The sequence below is a fragment of the Melospiza melodia genome, chromosome 3 (genome assembly GCF_035770615.1).
Source record: "Melospiza melodia melodia isolate bMelMel2 chromosome 3, bMelMel2.pri, whole genome shotgun sequence".
NCBI classification, from domain to species: domain Eukaryota; kingdom Metazoa; phylum Chordata; class Aves; order Passeriformes; family Passerellidae; genus Melospiza; species Melospiza melodia.
Genome location: NC_086196.1, coordinates 33686850 through 33707138, shown reverse-complemented (window position 1 = coordinate 33707138; position 20289 = coordinate 33686850). Strand labels below are relative to the sequence as shown.

The following is a 20289-nucleotide window of genomic DNA, read 5'->3' as shown; positions in this document are numbered from 1 at the left end:
CAATAAGGGGAATCTTGCACAGGGATAGGATATACAGCTCTTATTATTAAAGGATCTTCAAAAGAGGAGATAAAAGGGACAGGGAAGAGTGACACAATATCTTCAAAGACTACTGAAAATGGCTTCCACTGAAAAATGTGAAATGCTCAGTCTATTTACCTAAACACAGAGATGATTTACATTAGACCAGTATCCTTATATATATATATATATATATATATATATATATATATATATATATATATGAGGATATATATATATACACACACATACATATATAAAATATTCTTTATATTACTGGGCTGACCAATCTTAGAAGTTATGGCTCAAATGAGAAGCTAGATCAATATTAGAAATTAGTTGCTTTCTTGAAACTGATTTTATTAACCTGGAACATAGGCTGATAGGAGGTCATGAAAACCCCATTTATTTTCCAAACCTTTCTGGAAAATGTAGCTTAATTAAAATATACTTTACAGTTTAGTTAAACTCATATTATTGGATTCACTGGACTTGGTGACATTTAACTCAATTGAATTTAATAAAAAGGAAGCTAAAAAAGGTGCCTTTTCAAGATTCTTTCAGTCCTATTTCTAATGAAAAAACCCTTTGGGTTTTAAAAGCTATACAGAAATATCTGGACAAATGTGTCTGTGTCTGCTTGGTTCACATTTATCTGCACTATATATAAAAAATGTACTTTATAGGAACTGTGGGTTTCCTTTAAGCTCATTGAAGTCTCTACAGCATGTCCTGTCACATAACCCAGTATGGCATTGATCACTGGATGGGCATTTTTCCAAACTACCACTGTTTAAATCAGAACAACACAGGAAAAAGAATTTTTTTTAAATTGACCTGTGTTTCTTTTCGTCTTACTCAAAGACTGTTCACATACAAGATGACAGCTACCCCTGTCACTCTCCCAGGGGAAAGATATTGCCTTTCAGCACTTCTTTCCCTGAGCCTTCCTACTATCCTTTGTATGGTTATTTGTGTTCGGCTGCTCTGCCTATGCATCTCTCCCTCCCTCTCTCTCTCTCTCTCCTTCCCTCCCTCCCTCCCTCCCTCCCTCTCTCTCTCTCTCTGCTGTTGCTGAACTGCAGCTCCCACTGAAATTTGCACAATCAAAACCAGCTCTCGTCTCAAGCAGCAGCGACTCGCACCACCTGAAGAAGGAGAATAGCAATCTGAGCACGGTGTCCTCTGTGCTTGTGCAGCATGTGGCACCAGTGACTCTCACAGGATGGATGGACCCGGGTTTGTGTGAGCCCCACGCTGCCTGAGCTCTGCTGCCTCTGATCTGAGAGCTGTCACGGGATTTTACAGGAGTATATGTATTTAGGGGATGGTTCTAAGAAGCTAATAGAGAGCTGCATCTGAAAGCTGGGAAAGGCTGCTGCTGCTGCTGCCAGTGCTGTGCTGCTGCTGCAGTAGCTGGTGCAGGAGGATGAGTGTGTAAAGGACAGACAGCTGCCTGAGCCGTGCCGGTGAGCCTCCTGCCCTGCCCTGCCTTCATCAGCTGAAAGAATACAGAGGACAACAGATGCACTGAGCAAGTGCCACACTGGCACACTGGATCTATCACTGTGTACCCTTCACTGTGGAAAATGGTCAACAAAGACATGAATGGATTTCCAGTCAAGAAGTGCTCAGCCTTTCAGTTTTTTAAAAAGAGGGTAAGATTTTCCTTTAATCCTTTCCTTTTTTTTTTTTTTTCTATTTCTTTTATTATTGCTGCATTTCTTACTTAGAGCAGAGAGAAAGTCATTGAAGAAGGAAAGTGCTTTACATTGGTCTCCTACTTTACGGAGCCCATGGGCAGTTCTACTGAAGAGCAAGGGCAACAGCAGGGTAGGTGAAGAGAAGCAGGGCAGGGGGACGAGGCTGGGGGCTCCAAAGGCATTACATCAGCACTCTTTGCCGTGGAATGTGTGTCTCTGTCACCGCTGACCCCAGGGCTTGACGCAATACAGGCAGCTATTCAGGCTGGGATGATGCACTCCAAAGCAGAGTGCAGGGATGTTGCAGCTTGCCTCTGACTCGCTCCTCTACATCCACCTAGGGTTATGACTCCCTCCACACCTTCCATTTAGTTTACTGAAGTGTAGCATTACCCTCATCCATTCATCATCTCATAAAGTAGGGAGAAATAGAGAACAAAGAAGCATCTGTGAGCTCAGGAAAATACTTCACATCTTGTAATTTGCCTGTAATCATAACTCATGTAGGAGAAAAGAGTAAGACTGAGCTACACCTGAATTTGATTTTCTTTTATAATCCTTAACTTAGATATATCAGGATTTAGAAAATATTTGCTATGCCTTTTATTTGATGATTTCCTCAAAGAAATGCAGGTGTAACTCTATCTCATCACTTTAGCTAAGTCCTTTCTGTTTCTTTGACTCTTTTCTAGTGACAATACTGCACACTCTTTATTTAACTTGAGAAACAAAGTCATTTCCATTTGGCAGCAGGACAGGTATTCTGGATAAGTCTGGGTAGACCCAGACAGCAGAAGCAAAGCATCAGAAAGAGATTGTTAGCAGGGACTACACTGTGGAAAGGATTTCCTGAGTGATTAAAAGGACAACCCTCTCTTTAAACAGACTGGAGTAGGAGCAGATAAGCTGCTCCATTCACTCATTAGTTCATTCATTCATTCATCCCCATTCATTCTCTCTCTCTCTCCATTATGCCAAGAATATGGTCAGTTCTTTTAACCCTTCAGGCAAAAAAAAAAATGAAGCCTACACCAGTAACTAATTTGTAAGCTGGGGTCAAGCCCTTTCAGGCACCAAGATGCCACATTTAAGGGCAGATGTAGAAAATACTAGCTGGGTCACTCAGAGGTAAAAAGGGCAGTGTTAGCCAACAATTGTTGTTTCCAAGGTGGTTTGTAGAAGCCTCAGGCTGATAACTCAAACAGCACATAAATTCAGCCCATAAAAATGGTTCTTATCCCAACATGCTTCTCATTTAAGTACATTACTATTGGCACATGTATGTCTGATACTCAGCTTACCAGCAAGGTTATCTGTTTGTTTTTTTTTATATCTGCTTGAAGGTTTTACTATAATTGTATTATTAAAGAGGAAAGTAACTGGTTTACAATTCCTGTATAGGGTTCCTATATTGGTAACTGTCTTCTATCTGTTTAGAGCCACTGAGAAGTTATCACTGGAAACCTCTACCTAATTTTGTTCTAGAAGAAGGGAAAATTGTGATTTGTGGGGTTTTTTCCAGACCTACACTGATAATCAGTGAATTTTCTGTTGAAAGAGATTGTTAATTGTAGTCATAATTGAAGAAACTGGCATACTGATACAGTCCTGGACAGTGGAACAGGACAAATAGCTGCCTTTGGTTTCTGAAGGTTTTCATATTAACAGATGTTGCCTTTTTGCTGCTGTGATGAAGACAGACAAAATCAGTAAAACCAATTTAGATACACAAAGAAGAGAATTCTCTCCCTATGCTTTTCTGATAAGAGATATATGTGTTCATTGATGTTTCCCTTACCCCTCTTACCTTCCTTGCAGAAAATCTCCATTGTCCAATACCAGTGTTTGAAACATACACAAACAAAAAAAGCTACATGTTGATAATGTGTTGCTGGCTCCCAGAAATACTTCTTGCATTTGCTGGACTGGTGACATGCCACATGTTAACTGCTGGGAGAGCAGGGAGAGATGGTTCAAGAGTTGATTTGGTCCCCTGCCAGTGATCTGGACACTCTGGCTGAACAACCACCAGAATCCTGCATGTACAGAAGCACACTTGCAAGGTTTCTTGGTCTGAGTGTAGTGTGTGGTGGAGCTGTTTGATGGTTTGCATCCCCACAGCAGCAGTGCTTCATAGGCAGCACCCCAGTGGATGCATCCTCCATCCATCCATCCATCCATCCATCCAGAGCGGGAGGCAGCCCTTGCACTGCAGAGCCCAGTAGTCCTGGCTGCTGAATGAGGTGCTGCTGTCCCTCCTTACTGACACATGCCTGAAACCCAGAGAAGGAGATTTGTTATCTGGGTACTGCGCAGGCTTCTCCCAGACCACCACATCACAGGGTCTGTGATGAAACAAGGGATGGGGCTCTGACCTCTCCAGTCTGAAATCACTGTGTCTGTCTCCTCAAAAGCACACATTCCTAGTAGAGGTGCTTTCCAAGTCTAATTCTAAAAAATCCAACTCAATGTAGAGTAAAACACACTAAATTTTGGGAAATGCTGCTGTTTTTTCAACTCAGTTAGATTTGTTTTGGAAGAAAGTGCCAGATGTATCTTCATTGGTGTCGTTTCCCATTGAGCTTTATGCTGTCATTAAATTGCAATCCTGTTTGTTGCTGTGTCCAAGAGTGCAGAAAGGACTGGCAGAGCTGTGTGGATTTAGACTAGGCTGAAAGTGCATTCTAACATTGACTTGAATTTGAGGAACAGATTTTTTTAAAAACCTGGCTTATTCTCTGATGACAAAGTACTGCCCCTCTGGGATGCTGCCTGCTGTGTCAGATGATTCAGGGTATGGACTAATCATGTCCAGAGGTCAGAGAAGAGGAAGGAAAGGCTGAAATTAAAGGGTAGCACACTTAATTAAAATTAAAAGGGAAATATAAACTATTTGTTTTGCAGAATAGCCTGTAGCACTCACTTCTGGTGGGGTTGGAACAACAAAATAGGGGCTTCAACCACTTAAATGGGTGCAGCTTGGAGAAAACCAATGGATTTACAAGGCCTGTCTTTTATTCATTGCAATAGGTGTAACAAGTAATTGTGCCTAGAATCAGAAGTTTTAATGGTTAAATATTGGGTTTTAATTATTGTGCCACCAAAGATGGCACAAATCTAAAAAGAGAAGGGGAGAGAAGAGGGTGGGCCATATATAGTTACAAGGAGGAAATCTGAAGTTAATCCAATGAAGATAAATTTTAAACATCATTGTTCAAATACTATTGGGCCATGACATAAAAGGATTGCCTCCTGACAAGGTTGGGAGATTAAAAGACATTGTCATTTGATGGCACACAATTACCTTCATTTTTACCACCATCCTTTTCCTTGTCCACTGACATTGCATACTGGATATGGATATAAATAACCCTTAAACAGCTTTGGCTATAAATGACTGGGAAATCTCTTCTTTTCATAAACCAGCAGCAGCTTGACTTTCCCAAATTTAAATAAAAATGGTTTGTTAATTGGCAGAAGTCACATCTTTCTGTTGTGAGGGGCTTGCAGGTCTCATCCTTCAGAGCTGTGCAGGATTGCCCACACAGCAGGATGCTCCCAATTCAAAAGATCATTGAATGAGGTAAACCTACAAATGTGCTATTCCTCTTTGGCCAAGGGATATCCCAGGGCAGAGTGGCCTTTCATTTTCACCCACTGCCATCCCTGCCAGATGTTTGTTGGCAAGTGGGTGTTTGTGGTATTTGCACTGCCTCTTCTGTTGCATTGGCCTACCTTATGAAGATTTTGGATAGCATTTTACAATATATGACCTCCTTCATATCAAAACAACATGCCGTGTCATATATCACAACCCAAACCAACATGGTTAAACCAGGGTGGGTGATGAGGAACCGTCCCTGCCACTTAAATACTGTGCTCATGGTATGGTAACCTCAGTGAATATGGAAATTCGTTATCCTCTTAGGTATGGACCAAGACCAAATACAAATTTATTCAGAATGTGAAGAAGATAAATGACTGATAAATGGGAAAAGAAATAGCTGTCTTCCATAAAAGGGAAAAAAAAAAAAATAAACAGGGCATGTCTTAGAGAAGAATTTTATTGCAGGGATTAAGGATTTGCTAGTCTGAAACCTGATAAGGGAAAGAATATCCATAATCCTTTTTCACTGAGAAAATTTACATTAATTAGCAATTTAGGTCAAGCCAAAGCGAACGCGCAAGAATGAAGAGAAAATAGCAACCTTTGTTTCTATGCAGCTTTTCCAAACAAGCAGTTTGTGGAAGCCATGTCCTTCTCCTCTCTATGTTGATATTTTATGGCACTACATACCAGCAGCTTTCCCCATACACGAGCTGAAAAGACTAACCTGTAAACATCATTGTGCATGAAGATGACAGCCCAGGCTGCACTGGAGCCCAAGGCAACACATGGCTGAGGGGACAGCAGAATTACCTGAGTGCCATTTTTAGGGCTACAGTAATTTAGTGGTACAGAAAGCCCTTGAATGCAGTTCTTCCAGCTGAGTTCCTACAGATTATGGTCCCTCTGGTAGATTGTGCTGGGGGGGATTGCTCTCTGCTCTGCCACTCTTACAAATCTAGAAATTCTTTTAAGGGCTGGAGATACATTTTACTTAGGCTAATTGGGAGCTTACCTAGAAGAAAATGAGAGACAAAATGTACCATGGGAAAATCTCAGCTCTATATGGGATGACTGATTACACTGCTGCTTTGCTTAGCTGCTTGGGCCAATGTCACAAAAGCACATAAATTTTAAAGCTGATTTCCAGAGACAAGGATCCTGGGTGACTGTAAGTAAGGCAAAGACTTGCAGCAGAGAATTTTTTCCTCATCTCACTTGTTCTGTGTGAAGAGGTGCTGAGCATCCATGGCTTTTCTCAGCATCAGCCAGAGCTGCAAGCTGCCAGCCTTGCCCACCACAGCCCCAAATGCCTTCATCAGTCTATAACCTGAGCGTTGCAGATCACAACTACCATGGGGCTTTAAGGTAACTGAGATGAAGGTGGCCTTGTACCTCTATCAGACTTCAAACCTGCTGCAAAAGGTCATTGAGCTGACCAATAGTTTTCTCATCTTCTACCTATCGACTGTTTCCTGATAAAGCCTATTAAGTAAACACATGGGATAAGTATGAGAATGGGTGAGAAACAGTGTAAGGCCCCTGGTTTTCCATTAAAAAAAAAATTTGTTTAGTTCTGTCTTCCCATTAAACCAAGATGAGCTTTGGGTTGGGATCTCTGCTAATATTTTGGTTTTCAGCTAGCATACAGGAAAATATTTATGAGACAAAACTGGCAACATCTAGATGAGAAAGTATCTGTGAGTTTATCTTGTTCAAAACTAAAATATGAAAGTGTTGTTAAAACTAAATTATAATAGCTTGGAATAAAATGAATAAAAGAAAAAAGAAATAGGGAAGAATAGAGGACAGCAGAATGAGAGAAAAGAAAGAAAAAATATTAAGAGAGAGGAAAATGTTATTTCTTATTCATTTCTCCTTCCTCTCACCTCTTCCATTCTCTTTCATAAAAAATGTAATATTAGAAAGAACATCCATACTCCTTAAACTTAAGCTTGATCTTCTTTCCTAAACACATCTCGTAATTCCTATCACAAATTTGTCAAGCTAATGCTTGAAGCTGCCCAGTTCTCTTCCAGTTTTGAAAAAACCCCTCTGCTTGAAAATTTAGAAATCCTCCTTTCATTTTCAGCCTAGTTTTACACATGACCAATTTATTCCCATTTGCTCTTTTGCTAACACAAAACAATAACTTCTATAGATCGTGCCCTTCCCTCATCTATACAACCAGTGGTGTATTTATGGAGAGCAGTCATTTCTTCTTTCAGCTGTATTTGTCTGGGCTAAAGAAGAAAACTTCCTTTAGACATTTCCTTTAGGGTAGACTTTCCCTTGCCCAGTAAGTCTAGCAGACAGAGGCAGCTGTCATATCTGCTGGCCAAGCCTGCAAATCTCTTCTTTTGGGCTTACCAAAGCATCCATACAGCCCTCTTTCAAAGCTCTTTCTCATGGGGTCTGCTACACACTTCTAACCTCCCTCTCACTCTTTTCCCCCACTCTAGTACTCTTTTGCTAAGCCAATCTATGTGTCACTTTTTCTTTTGTGGCAAAGTTTCCGAGCACAAGCCTAGGTTCTGTATCAAACTCATCTCCAGTAGTAATATTCTTCTTGATAATACATTTTTTGCTTGCTTCTTTATCCCATGATTATATTTGTAAGACTGTTCTTATACTCCATTTTAACTTATTTCCCCTGGGTCATCACTGTGTTACTGAGCTACCAAAGACCATATGGATTAGATTATCCACACTTGCCTCATCAAAGGAAGACATCATGCAAGTTTGGCATACTGGTAAATTCATGTTGCATATTATCTCATTTTCTACTGAACTTTTTAAAAATTTGCTCTCCCTTCAGATGTGATAGTTTTGTTTCTGTTCACGTAATCCCATAAGTTTTTTCCTTCTATGCTGTACATCATTGTCCTCCTGGCAAACTCAGAGCACAGAATTCATTTAAAGATTTTATCTTACCTTACTCTTTCTGAGAAATTGACTTCTCTATTTTTTTTTTTAAATTTCAGATTCTGACTGGATTTTTCCAAACATGCTCTTAGCTCTTTTACCACTTTCAGGTCCTCATTATCCACCATCACTAAAATCAAATAGCGATGAGGGGAGGTTCCTTTGAGAGCCTGCTCTGGCTCATTCCTTTCAAGATCAGATTAGATATTGCTTGAGCCTGAAGAGTGCTTTGGTCTGCCTTCATTACATGCCTTCAGAGCGGAGCATGGCTTCCTTTTGGGGAAGGGCCAGCTGTGAGATCTCCCAGTCTTCTGCCAAGCACATATTGACAGTGTTTTAAATGCCACAGAGTGTGGAGTCAAATTCTTAGAGCAATTCTACCCCAGACACAATGTTGTCACTGCTCTCATAACTCAGCTCAGCAGCCTCAGTATCATTTACCCTCAGTCTAAACATCGAAATTGTCTGCAAAACATTGTGATGCAAGAAAATGTCAGCAAGAAGAACAGCACAGAGGGTTTTGGACACCCTTAGCTGTGTGGTAACTGGTGATGCAAACTGAGATACTAAGAAAGGAGACAGCTGTGTCTGCTGAAAAATCAATGTGATTCCTGTGCCAAATGGGGAGATTGATAAATATGAGCTGCAGGGACTGGGAAGGACTATGAGTTTGGAGCAACTCTGTGTATATGTTACTCTATCTGCTAATTAAAGACATGGCTTTGATGAGGGTTACAAGCTCAGGGGAGGTCAAGGGTTGTGTCCACAGAGAAAGTAATCAGAGAATTGAAAGCAAGGGGAAAGCATATATCTTTCTAACAAATTGGCTGATGTAAAGAAGAAGAAAACAGGAGGACAGGAACCATCTCTGCAGAAAAACATGTAAATGGAGATGCTATGGTAGTGGAAAGCCAAGCAAAACCTAAAACAGCAAAACTGTGTTGCAAAAACAAATCAATAACACAGAATGTTTTGGGTTTTTTCCTAAATAGCATGTTATCACAAAATAATTGCTAGTGGTTGTTATTTACAACAGTTGCTTTTATAGCAAGACTATTAAATATAGGGAGTAAGAAAACAATAGCTCCAAAAGCAATAAATCTTAATGTTTATTGAAGACTGTACTGAGAGATTTCCAGATCAGCTCACAAGCAATTAACCAAGACACAAAATGTCCTTACAAGGTAGAATAATCATATCCATTTCACAGATAGGTGCACAAAGAGAAAATAGGCAACTCAGTCAGTTAGACAAACTCATATACAAGACAACAGTTATTCTTTCTTTCCTGACCCTTACTCTAAATTTCCACCACTAAAATAAAAATTACTTTTCCTTGAAAGAGCAGCAGCAAACATCTGCTTGGGTTTGCGTGGCTGAAATTTATGCAGGCAGTTTAAGCAGCTTAACAGCAGCAGCAGCACCAAAATAATTTTTTTTCAAGTGGTCAGAAGTGTTTTATACAGTCTTGCTGACATGGCAGTGGCATCAGAAGATGCTAGATACTGTGTTAAGTTGACAAGCTATTATTTCCAGTCTACTCAGCTCATTAAAAGATTGCAAAAGGAAAAAGCATAGCAAATTGAGATTCTGCCTGCCCTGCAAAGTCAAGAGTGCCAAGGGGCACGTTTGTCTTTTAAGTGTCTTGCAGCATGACCAAGCCTGTTCTCATACTGTGGCCCATCAGGAAATGGCTGGAGAGGGGACAGCCTGAGACTGGAGCCTGCTGTGCTCCATAATCCAGCACTTATTTCACTGCTTTTGTGCCTCCCACAAGCAAACCCCAATAACCAAGTTTCTGCATAACATCAGTAGCATGGATGGCGAGCTGTGCAAGGCATGGGGACAGCCTCTTTTTGCTGTAGATCTGCACTGATGTTGGTTTGGTGTCCACCACCAGCAGCAGCAAGCCATTTAATGTCCCAGCTCCAGTGAAGGAGGAGCTGTGTGTACAGTCAGATGCTGCAGCTCAGTAGTCAAGGGGCTGCTTTTTCAGATGCCAACAACCTGTCTGCTTGTGCTCTTCAGGTCCACACATATATTTGTACACTGTGCAAACCATGCCATGGGCGTTCAGTTGTCTTCTGAAAAGGACTACACAAGGTAAAAATCCCTGTCAGTCAGGCAGTGCACATTAGGACATTTCTGAAAACACTCAATATTCAAAAGGAGGAAGGGGAACCCTGCATCCACTGCCCCACTGCCAGCTGACTATTGGTGTGATACAGAGATGGAACACAACCCTGGGGCTCCTGTTCTGGAAAGGCTCAATTTGCACCTACCCAGGTCAGCACTCTTTCAGCATCCCTGTGGGCTGGGACCTTTCCAGGAGATATTTTTAAGGAGACACCTCGCACCAGTACTGGGTGCTAAAAGAGTACACAGGAAAACAAACTCATTGCAACTCAGACTCCTGTGTAACATTTGACCCTGGGAATCTACCTCAGCTAGATCAAGAAGCATCATTTGGCCAGCTGTCTAGATTGCAAGCTCTTCAGGGTAGAGAAAAAGAAGACACTGACAGCACCTAAACAGTTCGGGTTCAAATCTCAATTGAGACTTCATGGACACAAATAAGATAGTCAAAATCACTGACTACTGTTGCCATCAAAATTATTTTTATATGACTGACTGGGGAAGAGCTGGGGGCTTTTCTACTTCTAATGGGAAAGACATCTTTTATTTTATTTTGTGCTCTGTTTTTATTAGATATTTGTCTTGCTTCAGTCTGTTCACATGTATGTTTTTAACTGGGGTTGTTAAAAGTTTGCAAGTGTGTAGCACAAATAAGTGAAAAAGGTTATTAAGAAAAATGCTTGAACTGCAGGTCAACAATACAAATTTAGATGTATTGCAAAAATTTGCCAAAGAATAGGTCCATAAAATGGCTTGAAATTCTTTCCAAGCTAATTAATTAGGATTAGTGAAAAAAATATACAGTTCTTTCAGTATCTTTTGTTTTCTGAAAAGATCCTTGCATTATTCTAATGAAAGACTGTTAAGCTTTAATGGCCTAAACTGTAGGTAAGCTGGAATTTGAATAATGATAATTTATTTCTAGCTTTAAAATTAATGACATTTTGAAGCACATTGACATTGTTTGACACACTCTGATTCATGCAAAACTTTGGATCCTGCATTCCTTAAGGGTCAGCTCAAAGGAGGGCTCCTTGCAAGGACAGCCATTGCAACATCAACTTTTCTGGTTGGAGTGCTGGACTAAACCTCTCTGCTGTGGGAACAAAGTGACTGTGGGAATCCTCTGTGTAAAACCTTTCTGAGGGTTAGGCTGTGATATAAAGAAAACTCATGTGAAGAGAAGATAATGGAGGGTAATGTTGGAGGAGGACAGCCCGTGAAATACAAACCAAAGCAACCTTTAGCTCTGTAGTGTGACCTTTTCTTCTTATGCCAGCAGACTGGAGGTGTGATTAAAACCACAGCTGCTGTGCCTCCAGGTTTTGTGCTCAGTTTGCATTCTGGCTCCATGTCATCTTCTCTCCTGTTCCATGGACACCCTAACCCTTTACACAGCGTTATCACTGACTTCACACCGATTTCTTGTTCATCTCAGAGACTGGCATACAAAGTTAATTAATTACCAAGCCTTTTGATTTAGCACTACTACTCAGGGATGGTCTTGAACTCCCAAAAAACAGATGAACATGAATGCTGCTCTTGAACTCCCAAAAAACAGATGAACACGAATGCTGCTCAATGCTTAGCAGCTCTAGATAGATCCAGCCATCATCCAAAGACGTCTTTAACACTACCAAGACTTTAGAGAGGTGGAGAGACAAGAAGAAACACAGTCATCAGGATGGAATCTAGAGTCTCTCTTCATTATCTTGGCCCTGAAACTTCTCTTTTAGCTCCTGCGTTTCAGTTTGACAGCGTCTCCCCAATGCATAACATCAGGAGTAACAATGCACGTGGTGGAGATGGGAGATGTATATTTTTGATAAGGAGATTGTGAGATTTGATTCACCCTGTCAGAAAGAAGCATTCATTAGTGTCCATTCTCTCCTAAGCCTATGGTGCCCATGCATGCACCTTCCATCAGGTCCCTGTGAGAGGAAGAGGTCTCATTTCAGATTCAAAAGTTTCTTTATTTTTTATGTTTCTTCTTCTGTACTGTATTTTTTTTCTTTTGTACAGCGATAAGAGAGCAAAGGTCTGGGATATCTTGCTTGGACTAAATAAATTATTTCCTTCTCTATTTAAGATTAATTAAGAACTGTTGAAGGGAAAAAAGGTCAGAGCTACTCTGAGACTGTTCATTCCATTCCCCAATTACTCCATATATACTAAGCCTGAAAGAGCTGTAATTAGATATGAGACAAGCCTCATGAGGTTCTCTTTCTGTGCAGTTCCAAGCACACTGGCAGTTGTCCAGAAGTTAAATATGTAAATAAATCATCTTCTTTTCAACAAATTTCTTCTGTTCATCATACTTCTCCCTTTTTTCTCTCCAAGGGCTAACCAACCTGGACCTTTCCCATATAGTAGCCTGCGTACTGAATAGGCCCATACAGAGCTGAAGGGAGAGATTGCTGCTTCTCCATTGCAAGCTGCTGGAGAGCCCAGCCTAGCAGTGTGCTTTGTGAAGCCCTTGGAGTAACTTGTATGAGCCTTGGAAAACCCCAGCAGCTTCTGCACCTAAATATCTTTGCACATTTGTGTGTTTATATGGGATCCAGACAACCACACTGGGTTTCTCCATTGTAGGTATGCCACCTAAAAATTGGTTCACCTGCCCTACCAGGTGAATCAATAGCAGGTGTGCCACATGCCCAGGTGCTCTGCCAATGAGAGAAATGATTTACAAGGATGGAAAGGAGCTGAGATTGGTGCATTTGCTGCTTTTCCAAAAACTGTCTTTAGTGAAGAAGTTACCAGCCAAGTCCACAATGCTAGGCTGACATCTGATTTCCTTTATTTCATGGTCACAATACTAGGAAAACTATTCAGTCCATTTAAAAACCTATCTGTCTCAGGTATTATCTCCTTCTACTTGCCTTCTTCAATTTCTGTTTGCTTTCTCCATTTCACGTATTCTTTGTCACAGTAATTTATATTGGTGACTAGCCATCCTGTAAAAGGATTTGCACACCAAATTGAAACCATGTAAGTTATCCTACCTGCAGGATACTTTTAATATTTTCTCTGATGTCATAATTATTGTTTAACCTGCTTGGCATTGAACCCTCAAAAACTGTTGGCATTCTCAGAGGAAAAATGTGCTAGCTTTCAGTAGCTTTTGCCCAAAATTACTTCAGAATATTTATTTTTTATTTACAAGAGTTAAGCAAAAGAAAATCTACACATAACAAAGCATATGGAATAAGAGAATCAAAACAATCTGCTTCAGTCACAATCTTCCCAAAACCAACAACCTACACATGTGGGGGACTCCAACCCACAAGCTGATAAATCAGCATTGGTGACTTACACTTCAGCTCGTGTTTCTAAAACAAAGCTCTTTATTGCCTTCATCGTGTAAATAAAGTGAAGACCACAAGGAATAAATGCTGGATAATATGTTTCTTGTGTGTGTGAATGTGCCCCTGGAAAAATACTAAACTAAGAAAGGAAATAATATAAAGGGCAGAAAGAAAGCCTCCCTTGTTTCATTTTTTGAGTGCGTCTGGTTTGCATTTGTTACTATGTTTTTCACTTAAGAACACTTATTTCTTTAATACATATGAATGACTGGTTTTGACTGGCAGTTTGAAAATGTGGTTTTACTCCAATTAACTGTACTTTTTGTCTGTGCTTAGCCCTTCTTAAAACCATATTTCTCCAGCTATTTTAAAGCAGGAGCAAAAACAACACATGGAACAATTTATTGAAATGCCAGGCAGGTTTGACAGGTGCAGGAGAAACTGCTTAGTTTCACAAATTGAAACAGCTGCAGTTTTATAGGTGATGAAATTGCATTGGGATGGGGTTTCAGATTTGTTAGTTCATCTTGTGTTTGCTGTTTTGTTTTTGAAGCACTGAGTCATTTCCCCCTCTCCAAGGAGGACTTGTAAGACCTATCTCTCAAATGGAGAAGGCATCTAGTCACCACAGAGTGATGGGAAGCTTGGTGAAATTCAAGCAGATTTCAGAGTAGATTGAAATGTAACTAGAAAATAATAGTTTTCTCCTCATGGGATTATAAATAAATGTTGCTGGCAGCTTTTGGAGCAGGAAACACTATAAACATTTGGTCCATCTTTCAGATAGCCTGAGCTAAGATTTTATTACATATATCTAAAGAATATCATGCACAGAAAATTTTGAATCATTAACCCACAAATTTTAACCTCAAAAGAGTCTCTTGTATCAAGGAGGTTTACTTTCAGTCTGTGCAATTGCTAGACAACGATGTATGTTTTATTTTCAAATCATTCAGGACCATATGTTCTCCTACAGTGACACAGTATGTATCAAGTGGTGTGCTTTCCATAAGTTCCATTTATCATCCTAGTGGGGAAAAAATCAGTGATGAAAATCAGTGAATGATCTTATAAGAATTGGTCACATGTGGCAATGAATTAATTTGTCAAAACACTTGAACTATAAATCCTCCTCCTAGCTTAAATCCCTGCTGATGATGGTTTTTTAAGCCATAAGTTCTTGTATGGTTTGGTATAAAACAATATTTTAGATCCTGATAGAAATTTATTGCAGTTTTGCACACTGCATCTCAGCTGGGATGCCATTTAGAAATGGCTGATTTGAGTGGCATGGGACTTTAGGCAACCCAGTAAAGTGTAAGGTGTCCCTGCCCATGGCAGAGGGCCGAGAACTGGAGGATCTTTAAGTTTTGTTCCAACCCAAACCTATTCTGTGATTCTATTACTCAGTATCTCCTTTGCCTTGGAAAAGAAAAGCAAGGACGTTTGCCTGTCTGTGTAACCCAGTCTGATAGATGACAGGACAGCCCCAGAGTGCTCAAGCTTGACCAAGGCTGTGGCAAGTCCCCCATGGCACTGCCATGCCACTCTACACACGGGCCTGCACAGCACAAGTCCCTGCTGCCAGGTCCCAGGGACCTGTCAAAGGCTGATCTGTAAAAAATTACTGGCATCTTTCACCGGGAGCCCCTCTGGGAATACTGCAGCTTTCTAAGGTGTATGGTCTGTCTCACAGCTCTGTGAATATTTTGGCATGTCTCTTTCACAGGGCCAGAAGGACCAGGCATCCTAAATCAGCTCATCTAGTGGTCCTGGTTGCTTTAAAGATTGACAAAAATTAGGATACTGTGCAAAGTTATATAATAAATTAGAAGGGTCACCTTCTGCCAGATCTAAAGGAGATTAGTGAAGTGTAGAGTTAGGCTCAAATTTGAAATAGGGAAGTTATTAATTTCAGGCCACACAAAATATGCTTCCCTGCTCTGACAGTATGAAGCTTTTGAATAGTTAAGGATGACTACTGAATGGGACTTGGTGCTGTAACCAGTCATCCATAATGTTCTGCCACTGCAGTCATAATTCTTGCTCTGCAGTTAAACTTTATAATGCTGGGCTATTTCAGCCCAGATTACTGAAGGATGCAAAATAACCATTGCATCAGGAAACTGAGATGGAGAAAATGTACACTGAGGTATCTTTGTTTTGCCTGGAATTTTTTCATTCACCTACCTTTGCTGCCATTCACATCCAAGCATGCATTCCTGTGCCCGGATCAGATGCTCACAGTACCCTGCAGACTGATTTGAGGCTTTGACTAATAGATGTGGGATGTGGTGTTTATCAAAGCAGGAGTTAAAATAAATGTTGCCTAGGCTTACTGACAATTAGCATTACTCACATAAAACATGGAATAGAGAAAAGAAGGTACCAGAGAGCAGCCTCAGACTGTTTGGATAGGATTTCGGGTTGTATTGTTTGTGTTGTTTTTATTTGATCTAGATGAAAAGCACTTTTAACTTGGTAGCCTGGAAAGATTACACTTGCACATACACAATAAAGCCCATTTTGTTTTGTTTTGCTCTTTGACATAATACGCAGAGGGTGTTTATACACCAGGAGGGACAATGAATCTATTGTCCCATCTCGTGTAGTAACAAGTGCCATCAGTGCTTGCAATTGATCCAAGAGCTCTTACCTGATTCCAACACATCAGTTATTTATTTATTCACTCACAGAGAGAAGAATCCCATGACACTAACAATTGTTATAAGGTTATGAGACGGAGCAAAAGAGGAAAATCCTAAGTGGTGCCTATTCAGTTGTTTAGAATTTTTTGGTGCCGCGTTACAAAAAAACAGTGTGAGGGCACTGCAAAAGTTAATTTAGCTATTAATGTGAGATGTGGGTTTTACAAACTTTCTCCTGCACAACTGGAGCTGGCAAGAGCTTTCCCATTTACTGGAACAGGAAAATCAACCAGGCAGTTTGCACTGTGCCCACTGACAGTAGTTATTTGCAATATTGATGTGCCTAACTTTTCTGCTGCTCTTCATGCCTTGAACTACATGATTTACAACTTGTTCAGCAGGAATATTTAAACCCCTACTTAGAGGACTCCAGATTCCTGGAGTTGTTTTGGTACCCATCAACTTTTGGGATTAGTGCCTGAATGCAGTCACATGTTGACATATATTTTTTTAAGAATCTTGCCTTTGCTGACTTTCTTCTGTGGCCCGGAGACATGTCATTCACACTTAAGATCATAAAAATCTGCCTTATTTACTTGATGTGTTAACATTGCAAGTGATGACAACAACAAGTACTGAAATATTTGCTGTCCCTTCCCTTGGATAGACGTGATTTCTGCCAGATGCTGTATATTCCCTTGCAATACCGAAGTGTGCTTGGGGTTCCTGTGAAAAACATTCCCTGCACTTCTCCATCCCGAGCTGTGGAAAATCTGTCCTTCCCCAGATCCCCCTCACATGCAGGTAACCTTTTTCCTGGCACAGCTGGAGGGTTAAACTCTCCTTGAATCCAAGGCATGTACATCCAGCCTCGGACAGAAACAAAGTGCTCTGCTATTTGGCCTCTGTCTGCTTTTTAGCGAGCGGCTTCTCGGCTTTGCAGGGAAAGCAGCAAATGATGACTATGCAGCGAGTTGCCCTTCACTTTCCCTTTTAAAATAAAATGTGATTATTAATCAACAAAGTGGTGTGTTTCAGGGATCTGCAGGGAAAAAAATAGCTCGAGGTGATTTGACAAAGTGATTCTTTTGCTGTGCCGCATTTCCCATGGGACATGACAAATTAAATGTCAGAGTCAGCGAGGGAGTAGCGCTGGATCTCAGTCGGGGCATTAATCAGCCTGCCTCTCGTTTACCACTTTCCACTCAAGTAGATGACTGTATACAGTTTGAACAATGGAGCTTTTCATTCCCTAATCTACCTAATTGTAATTTAAATAGGTTTCCTGACAGTCGCCCTCGAGACTTCGGGGGAGATGATTCCAAGAGCTCTGTGTCCACCCCGGGTTTACATAATGGATGAAAATTCAAATCCTTGTCCAGGGTGCAATTAGATAACGTCAGGAAAAGGAAAGAAGGGATCAGATGAACAGCAACTGGAGAAGGGGGAATGTACATTTGATATCAGAGGGAGGCAGAACTCAAACACAGGCGCATGCACTGACCTAGATCACACTCGAGGCGTTTGGTTGTGTCCGGCAGGGAAAAGAATATCCAGAGGCTTTGAAATTCAACATGCAGAGCAAAGGAGCTGACTAAGAGCCAAAATAACCCATAACTGATGCAAACAAACTTTCACGAAGAATGGCATTTAAGTACAGAAAAATTCAAGGGCACAGAGTGGTTTATTCCAATTTCCCACAAAAATATGAAAAAAAGCCCGTCCAAAGTTTCAGAGGGAGAAAATGCTGCTGCACAGAGCACAGGGTTGCGCAGGCTGTCAGATTACATTTGATACTATTGTGTTGATGGGTGTGATGTTTCATTGAGAACTGCCTGATAGTACTGGACCTCCAAGCAGTTTTTCCCACAATTCTCCTCAAGCCATTCCATCACCCAGTTTATGCTCAGTCCTCAGCAAATGTCTTCAATTTTAAACATCTAAATTTGTCTATAATCTTATGCTGTTTTTCTTTCACACAAATATTACTCCAGGATGTGTATCTTCCCACCTTATTGCCAAATCCTTCTAAAATCCACAGTCCACATCAGACACAGGGGCTTAGTGCAGTGGAGTGACTGCCACAATTACAAAGGGCCTAATCTTGCAAGACATTATGTCTTGCATAACCTGCCTTTTCTTTTCTTGTGTATTCATCAGTTCTGAAGGTCAAGTGCTCAGCTGAGAAGCCAGCAAAGAAGTTCATCTTGTCCTGCGAAGCACCAGGTTTTTCAGAGCCTCCAGAAATAGGGAGGATGGTCCAAGATGGTCACTGGTGCCACTGGCATCTTTTTTCCTCTGAGCAAGAGCCACATCTGCATTGGTAGAGGCTGCAGGGAACAGGCTGGTGTTTCTCTCATGGAAAACATTCCTCATAATTGCAGTGATGGGGACTGGCTTATGGATAACCGATTAAAGTGCAGAATGTGCTGAGTCAACTGATGCCATTGACAACTGAGCCATATGAAATTAAAAGCTTTATCTGTTTGCTATTACATAACAGGAGAAACCAGGAGTGAAAAAAACACCCTGGAACTTGGCAAATCTTATTTAATCACATCTGGCAATTTTCAAGTCTAAGATTATCACTGTTGGATATCATGTTTTTAGAAAGTAAAGCAAACAAAGAAACTTGAGAAAACAAGGCTCAGAAAATAAAGAGCCTTTAAAAAATACTTGTGGACCTTTCAGCAATGCTACAGGCCATGCTTGGGAAAAGGGTATTTAGAGCTGCTCTCTAGCAACAGTCACATTTCAATTTAGTTTGGGATTAGTGAAACATGGATACAGATTAGAAGGGTGCAGAACACTCCTTTGAACTCACTTTTCTTGAAAGAACTCACTTTTCTTGAAAATTTTCATCAGTTTTATTTGTTATCATTGCAAGAAATGCCAGAAATACCAAACAATTTTGACTACTTCCAGAGCTCCTTTGATGGTCCCACAGAACCACCAATAGAAAAAAAAATTAAAATGTGGCAGGGTGGAGAAGTGTTTACTCTCAGTCATGAAAGTCTGTGAGTGTGAAGTTGACTGCATTTCTTCCAAATAATTTGTTCTGTATCAATAAAAACAATAATAAAAAGAAAGAAAAATGTCATTTGACTTGAAAATGTGAAAGTTTTGATTTTGGAAAAGTAAAATTATTTGCTTTGACAACCTCAAAAGTCTTCATTTTAAGAAATAATTCAAATACGTAGTTATATTAAAGCTGGTTATCTCAGACACATTTAGAGTCTGATGCTTATACTCTATAATGGTGGAGGAAATTGCTGGGCCTTGTCTTGGAAAAAAAAGTACAGAAGTTATCAGAGGAAGTTCAGAGGAGGATTGCTCTGAACAGGAGCAGGCTCTAGTTTATTTAGTGGTAGTGGATATCTTGATAAGAATTAAAAAAAATAATGTATTTGAATAATAAAATATTCCTTACAGTGCCATAAAGAATTATGCACCTAGCACGTTGCTATTTGAGCTCTGGGGAGACCTTACAGCATCTTCAAGTACCTGAAGGGGCCCTACAGGAAGTGTAAAGAAAGGCTTTTTACAAGGGCATGTAGCGACAGGAGAAGGACCAAATTCACACAGAAAGAGGTTTAAATTAGGTATTAGCAAGACAATTTTCATGATGACAGTGGTGAAGCTCTGGAAGAGATTGCCCAGAGAAGTTATGAATGCCCCATCCCTGGAAGTGTTCAAGGCCAGGCTGGATGGGGCCTGGAGCAACCTTGTCATAAGGAAGGTAGCCCTGCTCACAGCAGGGAGATTGGAACTAGATGATCTTTAAGGTCCCTTCCAACCCAAATCATTCTATGATTCTATGATCACATAATGCCCTAAATAGCAAACTATCATCTGCTACCTGTTAATTTGTGAAATCAGTGAAGAAACTCTGAGAAATTTCTTTAAAATTCTTTTACATTTTGTGCAATCCAGTGTAGGAT

General features: G+C 40.5%; 1 protein-coding gene across 1 annotated transcript in view; it reads left to right on the top strand.

Annotated features, from left to right (window-relative positions):
* Positions 1-1153: 1153 nt before the first annotated feature.
* Positions 1154-20289, top strand: part of SGK1 (serum/glucocorticoid regulated kinase 1) — a 70225-nt gene continuing 51089 nt past the window's right edge. The window contains exon 1 of the mRNA XM_063151228.1: positions 1154-1679. Within this exon, the coding sequence (XP_063007298.1) occupies positions 1611-1679 (69 nt within the window). The 5' untranslated portion in view covers positions 1154-1610. The remainder of the gene's footprint in view (positions 1680-20289) is intronic.